The sequence below is a fragment of the Echiichthys vipera genome, assembly GCF_963691815.1.
Source record: "Echiichthys vipera genome assembly, chromosome: 5".
Classification (NCBI taxonomy): domain Eukaryota; kingdom Metazoa; phylum Chordata; class Actinopteri; order Perciformes; family Trachinidae; genus Echiichthys; species Echiichthys vipera.
The window spans coordinates 1,289,727-1,300,163 of record NC_139830.1 but is presented as its reverse complement, the minus strand read 5'-3'; the positions used below and the strand labels follow the sequence as shown (position 1 = coordinate 1,300,163).

General features: G+C 49.9%; 1 protein-coding gene across 1 annotated transcript; it reads right to left on the bottom strand.

Moving 5' to 3' along the window:
• Positions 1 to 7,485: 7,485 nt before the first annotated feature.
• On the bottom strand, positions 7,486 to 8,724 carry LOC310947246 (P2Y purinoceptor 14; the record flags this gene model as incomplete). Its single annotated transcript, XM_083914012.1, has 1 exon — positions 7,486 to 8,724. The coding sequence occupies one exon, from the start codon at positions 8,722 to 8,724 to the stop codon at positions 7,681 to 7,683; it is 1,044 nt and encodes a 347-aa protein (XP_083770138.1). The 3' UTR covers positions 7,486 to 7,680.
• Positions 8,725 to 10,437: the final 1,713 nt, after the last annotated feature.

Sequence of the window (10,437 nt, the reverse complement as noted above, 5' to 3'; positions counted from 1 at the left end):
TTCCTGCAGGAAAGAGTCTGAATACTTCTTCCACGACTGGATTTTCTCCTTCAGTTCTCCATCTGTCCAACAAATGTCCTCAGACTCTCTCACGTGCCCAGTCACCTGCAGTCTTTATGCATCGGCCAGTATTCACATGAATGGACATGAAACCGAGTAATACTCAGTGCTGCTGAGCTGCAAAACCAGCACAAAAAGATGCAAAATGACTAAAAATAGATGCAAAACCAGCACAAAAAGATGCAAAATGACTAAAAATAGATGCAAAACCAGCACAAAAAGATGCAAAATGACTAAAAATAGATGCAAAGCAGCACAAAAAGATGCAAAATGACTAAAAATAGATGCAAAACCAGCACAAAAAGATGCAAAATGACAAAAAAATAGATGCAAAACCAGCACAAAAAGATGCAAAATGACTAAAAATAGATGCAAAGCAGCACAAAAAGATGCAAAATGACTAAAAATAGATGCAAAACCAGCACAAAAAGATGCAAAATGACAAAAAAATAGATGCAAAACCAGCACAAAAAGATGCAAAATGACTAAAAATAGATGCAAAACCAGCACAAAAAGATGCAAAATGACTAAAAATAGATGCAAAACCAGCATATAAAGATGCAAAATGACTAAAAATAGATGCAAACCCACCACAAAAAGATGCAAAATGACTAAAAATAGATGCAAAACCAGCACAAAAAGATGCAAAATGACTAAAAATAGATGCAAAACCACCACAAAAAGATGCTAAATGACTAAAAATTGACATAAAATGTGTTTATGTGTTTGTGTTCTCTGTCGCTCTTGTTAATTAATGTGCGTTTTCTCTTTTTTACATAAAGAAATCTGAGTTTCTGAGCCGCTCACTGTCGTCTTCTTCCACGTCTGTAAACTCGGGTTCCATGTCCGAAGCCTCGTAATGATCCGAGTACAAGAACACGGCTGAGAGAGCGCGGTGCAAACAACATCCTGTTCCTCCTGAATCACAATGAGGAGGAAGCTTCAGCCTTAAGATGTTTGGGGACCTTAGCTCCTGATCCTCAGACCGGCTTCAGCCAAAACAACGCCCGTATTACCGGCGCTGCTTCCTCTCCGCGTGGCCCGTAGAGCAGCATCACCAGAGACTTCCACTGACCGAGACCGCTTCCTCTGCACTGCTCCACTAACTTTAATGTGGGTTAAGTGATTTAATTGTTGCGGCTCTTCTAGACTTTCCACTGATGCTCCACTGAGTTACAGACGTCTCCTTCTCCGCGTGAGTCAAAGTCTGTGACGGTAAATTACAACCGACGTGTTTTGGGCTTTAAAACGCAGGACAAACACATTATTTCCCTCCTACTCGTGATGCAGACGTTCTACCTGGACACGCAGCATGGTCACCTCTGCATCAGCGTGATTCACCGTAGATCTCGTGCCTGCTGTGACTAATGTTAATGCCTCGTTTGTATGTGTGACTAATGCCATATCCCAAATGTTCTGCAGATTGGGCCGTTTGCCTTCTGTCTTTAAACTCCACTGTGTGGTGGTCAGAACTGTCTCCTCACAGCGAGAGGGTTCCAGGTTTGAATCCCTGCTGGGGCCCTTCTGTGTGGAGTTTGCATGTTGTCCCCGTGTCTGCGTGGGTTTTCTCCGGGTTCTCCGGTTTCCTCCCACAGTCCAAAGACGTGCAGGTGTTCGGTTCATTGATGACTCTAAATCACCCGTAGGTGTGAATGGTTGTCTGTCTCTGTTCGTCTCTATGTGTCCTGTGATAGACTGGCGTCCTGTCCAGGGTGGACCCCGCCTCACGCCCCATGTCAGCTGGGATCGGCTCCAGCCACCCGCGACCCCGACAGGGACCGGAGAACCCGGAGAAAACCCTGGCAGACACGGGGAGAACATGCAAACTCCACACAGAAGGACCCCAGCCGGGATTCAAACCTGGAACCTTTTCGCTTGATTCAGTCAAATGTATCTTTAGGTTTGTTTTGAGGCAAAGACGTTTAAAAAAACTAATTCTGTGAAACACGTCAGTCAGTCATGAATACGATCACATCATCGGCAAAGAACATTACATTAAAGTGACACATGTCCCCAGTGTGTGGCTCCGAACGGTCACACATTAAACATAGTAGTTAAAGTTCGACACTTTGACACCGGCAACACGTCTTTCCTTTCACCGCTGATGATTTGAATCATAACGCAAACATTTTACATTGTTGTATTAACACTTTTACTCATTTAAATACTTCCATTAGTGCTGATGTTGCCTAATGTGACTAAATCAGTCAAATCAGATCCACTTAACAAACTAAAACACACATTTTTTAAGCTGTAACGACGTGTGTGTGTTTGTGATTATAGAGATATTAGAGCAGCACTCACCTGTGTGTGTGTGTGTGTGTGTGTGTGTGAATCTCTGAGGGGAACTACAATTTGACTTCCTTCTGCAAAGCGAGAGGCAGGAACACTGATGTGGTTGTGACTGTGCCGCTGTTCGTTTGCATGTCTCACACACACACACACACACACACACTCACACACACACAGACACACACATACACGCACACACACTCCTTCAATAGAGAAACTTTTGATGATGTCTGAACTGTTTTTCTAAACAGAGAAAATGCAACAACAACCAATGTGTTAATCAGCTTTAGAGGAGCCAACTTTGGAGAGAGCCTGGCTAGCTGGTGCCACCTGTTTTCAATCTTTATGCTAAGCTAGGCTAACTAGCATCACATCTACTGTGCATGACATGAGAGAGCGGCATCAGTCCGAGCATCTCAGGGTTCGTCCACGCGTAGAAACAACCTTTTTCTTCTTTTTGGTTTGTTTTTGACGTGTTCTTGGTTAGTTTACAACGTATTTTTGGGTTGTTTACGACATGTTTTCGACGTATTTTTGGTTTGTTTTCGACTTGTTTTCAGCACAGATCATCTGATCACCACAGACTACAAAGAAAGAGTCTTTCCTTAGATAAAAAAACAGAGAGTCAGAGTCAGTGAGTGGAGACTTTGGTGCTGTTCTGGACTCTGATGCACCCTTCACTCTGCAGTTAGTGTCCTCACTGAGCAGAGGGGGCTGCTGGGAGCCCCTTCACTCTGCAGTTAGTGTCCTCACTGAGCAGAGGGGGCTGCTGGGAGCCCCTTCACTCTGCAGTTAGTGTCCTCACTGAGCAGAGGGTGCTGCTGGGAGCCCCTTCACTCTGCAGTTAGTGTCCTCACTGAGCAGAGGGGGCTGCTGGGAGCCCCTTCACTCTGCAGTTAGTGTCCTCACTGAGCAGAGGGTGCTGCTGGGAGCCCCTTCACTCTGCAGTTAGTGTCCTCACTGAGCAGAGGGTGCTGCTGGGAGCCCCTTCACTCTGCAGTTAGTGTCCTCACTGAGCAGAGGGGGCTGCTGGGAGCCCCTTCACTCTGCAGTTAGTGTCCTCACTGAGCAGAGGGTGCTGCTGGGAGCCCCTTCACTCTGCAGTTAGTGTCCTCACTGAGCAGAGGGTGCTGCTGGGAGCCCCTTCACTCTGCAGTTAGTGTCCTCACTGAGCAGAGGGGGCTGCTGGGAGCCCCTTCACTCTGCAGTTAGTGTCCTCACTGAGCAGAGGGTGCTACTGGGAGCCCCTTCTTTCTGTTTATTTTGTACATGTATTAATTTAAACATTTAATTTTAACATAAATAAACTATATTGAACTGTGGCTGCAGTGACCGGCAGTGGCAGGAGGAGACGAACAGGATTAACTGGACAGAGGAATCAACAGGTTAGAAATGCTACACCAGTGACATCACTTAAGGGAACTAGAGGCCGGTGTCAAACTTTACCGCTCAGGCTGAGAGTATGAACTGGCAACAAGTGGCTGGAAACCCCGGAGGTTATACAGAGAGGTTGATTAGTGGGATGAGATGCACCTGGCTCCACCTGCTGGAGAGAGAAGACCACGCCAACGCCCACGCCCCCCCGCCCAACACTGACTGGGAAGGGGAGAGACGAGGATCGAACATACACAGAGCAAGGACACAACAGAGAGGAGGGACTGCCAAGATGTTGATCATGACACAAACATGAGACAAATGTTTGAATCTTTCTTCTCAAACATGAAAGAACCACGTGTGTAAGGAGGTCACTGAACACCACAGGTATGACCCTCAGGTTCTGTGTGTGTGTCAAAGAAAGTCTGTCACAGCCGGTTTCAGGAACAAGCGTACTTTTGTGGAGGAAGTTGATGTGGAGGGATTCTCCCCGACTGAGCTGAGAGGAGGAAGAGAGCAGCAGTGTTTGCACGCCGCCATCTGGTGGTCAGAGTGCGTTATTACACCCAAACATGCAGAGAATGCAGCTTTAAGTGGAGTCTCCTCCTGCTGGACATTAGAGAGAATGCAGCTTTAAGTGGAGTCTCCTCCTGCTGGACATTAGAGAGAATGCAGCTTTAAGTGGAGTCTCCTCCTGCTGGACATTAGAGAGAATGCAGCTTTAAGTGGAGTCTCCTCCTGCTGGACATTAGAGAGAATGCAGCTTTAAGTGGAGTCTCCTCCTGCTGGACATTAGAGAGAATGCAGCTTTAAGTGGAGTCTCCTCCTGCTGGACATTAGAGAGAATGCAGCTTTAAGTGGAGTCTCCTCCTGCTGGACATTAGAGAGAATGCAGCTTTAAGGAACTTTATTATTGGTTTCACTTTTCACAAGTAGACCTTTTTCTTTGATTTCTTGGTATTTTAAGTTGTACGTTCTCTCTCTCTCTCTCTGACATCAGCAGGGTCGTCAGCAGGGTCGTCAGCAGCGTTGGCACCACCCTCTGACATCAGCAGGGTCGTCAGCAGCGTTGGCACCACCCTCTGACATCAGCAGGGTCGTCAGCAGCGTTGGCACCACCCTCTGACGTCAGCAGGGTCGTCAGCAGCGTTGGCATCACCCTCTGACGTCAGCAGGGTCGTCAGCAGCGTTGGCACCACCCTCTGACATCAGCAGGGTCGTCAGCAGCGTTGGCACCACCCTCTGACATCAGCAGGGTCGTCAGCAGCGTTGGCACCACCCTCTGACATCAGCAGGGTCGTCAGCAGCGTTGGCACCACCCTCTGACATCAGCAGGGTCGTCAGCAGCGTTGGCACCACCCTCTGACATCAGCAGGGTCGTCAGCAGCGTTGGCACCACCCTCTGACATCAGCAGGGTCGTCAGCAGCGTTGGCACCACCCTCTGACATCAGCAGGGTCGTCAGCAGCGTTGGCACCACCCTCTGACATCAGCAGGGTCGTCAGCAGCGTTGGCACCACCCTCTGACATCAGCAGGGTCGTCAGCAGCGTTGGCACCACCCTCTGACATCAGCAGGGTCGTCAGCAGCGTTGGCACCACCCTCTGACATCAGCAGGGTCGTCAGCAGCGTTGGCACCACCCTCTGACATCAGCAGGGTCGTCAGCAGCATTGGCACCACCCTCTGACATCAGCAGGGTCGTCAGCAGCGTTGGCACCACCCTCTGACATCAGCAGGGTCGTCAGCAGCGTTGGCACCACCCTCTGACATCAGCAGGGTCGTCAGCAGCGTTGGCACCACCCTCTGACATCAGCAGGGTCGTCAGCAGCGTTGGCACCACCCTCTGACATCAGCAGGGTCGTCAGCAGCGTCGGCACCACCCTCTGACATCAGCAGGGTCGTCAGCAGCGTTGGCACCACCCTCTGACATCAGCAGGGTCGTCAGCAGCGTTGGCACCACCTGGGCTGTGAGAGTCTGGGTGCTCTTAACTCTCTCCTGCAGCTCAGTCAGTGTGGCTCTCCTCGTTCACCTTTTGTTTGGTGTTTGGGTTTCTGTTCATCCTTCTTACAACATTACACACACACACACACACACATACACACACACACACACACACACACACACTCACACTCAGAGTCAGATTTAAAACAGTGACTAAATATCAAACAGAAGCAGACGTGGTTTATTTTTAACAGTTTTCAGTCGGCCACAAAATTGCTGAATTTACTGAAAAGCAACGCCGTCACGCTAACGGGCTGATTCCACTGAACTCAACAGTCCGTCTCCACTTTCACTTCCATAAAAACACTTCCTGCTCTTTATTTCCTTTGCTTCTCCAACAAAAAACAAACCAAAGCAATGCCGTTTGTATTAAATACATACTCAATAATGTTTATTTACACTTATACGAACATAATTCAGCGTTTGCATCGATGTCTTACAGATAAGTACAGAGGAAATAGAGATGCTGTGAATGTAAACTGCTTCTTTAAGTCACCTGTGGTCCTGAAAGCTGGGTCAGGACCCAAAGAACCAGGTCCAGGTCAGGACCCAAAGAACCAGGTCCAGGTCCAAGCGTGTGAACTGTGTTTCCTCAGGAGGGGGTCTGGAGTCTCCCTTAGAGAGAGGGGGAGAAGTTCAGCATCCGTGAGGAACTCGGAGTAGAGCCGCTGCTCCTTTGTGTTGAAAGGAGCCAGTTGAGGTGGTTCAGGATCATCTGGTCTGGATGAACCCTGGGCGCCTCCCTAGGGAGGTGTTCCAGGCACGTCCAGCTGGGAGGAGGCCTCGGGGAAGACCCAGGACCAGGTGGAGAGATTAGATCTCCACACTGGCCTGGGAACGCCTCAGGATCCCCCAGTTAGAGCTGGTTAATGTGGCCCGGGAAAGGGAAGTTTGGGGTCCCCTGCTGGAGCTGCTGCCCCCAAGACCTGATCCAGGATCAGAGGCTGGAGATGAGATGAGACAGTGTGGTTGAGGCTTGGTGCTTGGTCCTCTCCTTGTTTCCTTCAAAAACAAGTGAATAAGCAGGTTTCTGATGGTTTTGAGTGTTAAATACTTTATTTTCTGCATTCTGGTGAATTTATCTGCACCTATTTCTTTTCTCTGCATCAATTTATGTCAAAAAAAACACAAACAATCAACAAACAAGACAACAAAACGACAATTCCAGCTTTAAAAGTATCATAAAATATTCATTCTTATGCTTTAACTCAAGACACCTGCAGGCTTGATTTACTCTTCACTTCTCTTTCTCTTTTTAAAGTGCAGTGATAATCATGTGTTAATCATAAAAGTGAAAAGCAAGACTGTGTCTTACAAAGAAAATGAATAAAATACACGGTAAAATAACACAATAAACTACATTTACCTCATCTGTGAGTAAGAATATTTACACCAACCACCATAATGACACCAAATGAACACAGTAACATCAACCGTTTGGACGTTTTTCAGTGGTTTATCATTAAAATGATGATTTCTATACAAAGACTCTGCAAATGAACGTGGACTCTGTGCTAAGATGCTTCACCTCAATGATAAATTAATGCATTTTAATGAACTTTAATGTTTTTACGCAAGGTTTTTAACCTTTATTCCAAACTTTCTGCCAGCAGGGGCGGACTAAGGTGGTCAAGGGCCACTGGGCTGCTCTTTGTGTGGGGCCCCCTCTTACTCATCATGTTTTCTCATCACGCATGTTTTTCATTGTTACGCTCTGCTATCATATTTGATTTTTTGCCACTATGCCGTCCTGTAGAAGTGACATTGTGTTTGAAACCCAAACTGATCATGTGATCGTTGCTTGGGTGCATTAATCCACGTCTGCATCGCTGCTGCTCAGAGGAACGACGTCACTGGAGGTCTCAGAGCTGCTCTCGATGTCTGTCGGGAAGAGAATGCGAACGAGTCGGCTTGAATGTTCGTCCCGTGTGCCCTCGCGCCCTTCCTCTCCCTCTAGATGTGGCTCAGACTCTGCCCGTTGTTGAGGGACCTCCTACTTTCCCGTCCTGACAGCTTCCTCAGCAGCGACTCTCTGAAGGTTCGGCACATCAGGAAGTAAATGATGGGGTCGAGGCAGACGTTGAGCGCCGACAGGAACAGCGTCCCCTCCTTCAGCTGGAACAACAGGAAGCGCGTGTCCCGGCTGAAGCCTGACGCCGGCATCTGGCTCAGAGTGTACGGCACGCGGCACACGTGGTACGGCACGAAACAGACGAAGAACACCGCCAGGATGCTGAAGATGCTGCGGTTCGACTTCCGGCAGACGTCGCTGTTGTCGCGACGCACGCGGCGGTAGGACTGGTAGACCCGGCAGGCGATGGAGGCGTAGCAATAGGCGAGGACCAGCAGGGTCACCCAGAACAGGCCCACACTGAAGATGGAGGAAACCCGGTGCCACTGCATGCCCAGTGGCGTCTTCAGCTGCATGCAGTGGCGTGAGTTCTCCTCGGTGGCGTGCCTGCTGGTCAGAATGACATTGGGCAGCACGCAGAGGAGAAGGAAGCTCCAGGTGAGGAGCGCCAACACCCTGGCGAAGCCGACGCTCTGCAGGAGGTGCAGCAAGGACACGCCGCCCAACCTGGACCTGCAGGAGGACAACGGCGAGCTGGAGGAGGAGGTGTGTCGGACGATCTTGACGTATCGCTCGAGGCTGATGAGCCCCATGAAGAGGATCCCCACGTACATGGATGAGTAGAAGAGCACGGCGGTGTAGCGGCAGATGACCACATGGAGGCGCCAGCCGCCAAGGCCCAGCTGAGCCGCCAGCCTGATGGGGAAGGTGGCCAGCATGAGGAGGTCGGCCACCACCATGTTCTTCAGGTAGACCACGAGGCCGGAGTCGCAGGGCACTCGGAAGAAGATCCAGGCGGCCACGCCGTTCAGGGACACGCCCACGACGCAGATCACAAAGTAGAGCGGCGGCAACACCTGCCGGGTGAAGGTGCTGCTGAAGTCTGATTGGTTGGTGGGCAGGTGGGTCAGGTTGAGGGGATCCATCACTGAAAGCACACAGACAAAGACGCGTTACAGGAAATACACATAAGAAACAGGAAGCACGTTAAACCACAGGAGAAAATAGAAAAACAGAGGGTGGAAGATGGAGGATTTTAGTTCTAGATGATCCTGAAGAGACGAGACTTAAGCGGACTCTTAAATGACGGGAGTGTGTCTGAGTTCAGGGGGTCGGGGCGGCGAGGGTGAGGGCGAAGGCTCGGGCCCCCCGGGTGCGATGGAGGTGAGAAGGTTGGCGTCAGCAGAGCGGAGGCAGCGATGGAGGCGATCAGTCAGGTGCGAGGGTGCGAGGCTGTTCAGGTTCAGGATCTTGAAGTTGATGCGTTGTTGTTTTTGAAGCCAGTGAAGTTTTGGTGACGTGGTTGATGTGTGACTTGAAGGAGATCGTGGGGTCCATGGGGTCCCAGTGGGGTCCCAGTGGGGTCCTAGTGGTGGGGTCCATGATGATGTTGAGGTTTCTGACCGGGGGGTGGAGGGAGGGACATCGATGCAGAGGGAGAAGTTCTGGGAGGTGGGGAGGATGGATTTTGGGGCCGAAGATGATGATGTTTTACTGAGGTTGAGTTGGATGGTAATGGTGAATTCTACCTATTCTACTTATAAAGCGCCTTTATAGTCTTCTGACTACTCGTGCTTTCACAGTACTTGTCACATTCACCCTTTCACACAGACGGCGTTGGACATGTAGATACCATCTAATCAAACCGTTCACACCACATTTACACACCCATGCACAGCACAGGGAGCAATTCAGGGTTCAGTGTCTTACTCAAGGACACTTCGACATGTGGACCGGGGGACGCTGTCCACCTGGTTCACTGAATAAGGAGTTTTCCTGGCGTCCCCCATCCACACGTCAGAACAACACATCCTTTAGTGTCCTTGACAAATTCTGCGTAGGGAGGAGGGTCGGCGAAGGGAGGAGGGTCGGCGTGGACAAACACACGAGTTTGGTAAATGGACACATTCACACTGATGGACATCTACAGACCGTCTATTCTAACCATTCACACCACATTCACACACCCATGTGCAGCACAGGAAGCAATTCAGGGTTCAGTGTCTTGCCCAAGGACACTTCGACATGTGGACCGGGGGAGCAAACCGCCGATCTCTCCAATGGAGGACGACCCACTCTCCCACTGAGCCACAGCCGCCCGGACCCAGACGACTGTCTCGTGTGAAGCAACAGTTAAGACAATGAACCGTGTGGTTTTGTTGCCTAACCGCCCAGGAACCGTTCCAATCGGCTATTTCAGGACGTCTTCTCGCTGCTCGCTCCCCACAGAAGCCTTTTATGTCGATGAAGTGAACACGCAGCGCTCTGTTTACACGGGGACACGTGCGTAAATAACAAGCGTCCTGAACTCCTGTCGTCCCCGCTGTTCAAACACACTTCCCCTCCGACCGCCGATTCATCGCAGTCCAACGCACGCTCAGGGTCCCCCCCTCACCCACGCTTATAACAACAGGACACCGGGAGACAACGCCGGGCCGCCTTTTGTTTCCCCGTCCTGGTTCTTTTATTTTTAGATCCCGTGTCGACTCCACAAGATCTCAAACCTGTGACTGTCCACAAACGATCATCACAGAGTTTCAGCACAAACAACCTGAGACGCTTTTAAACATTCAGACGATCAAACTTTGGCGTCTTCTGCACGTTTAACTTTCCCTGATTTTACCCCAAAAAGTTAATAA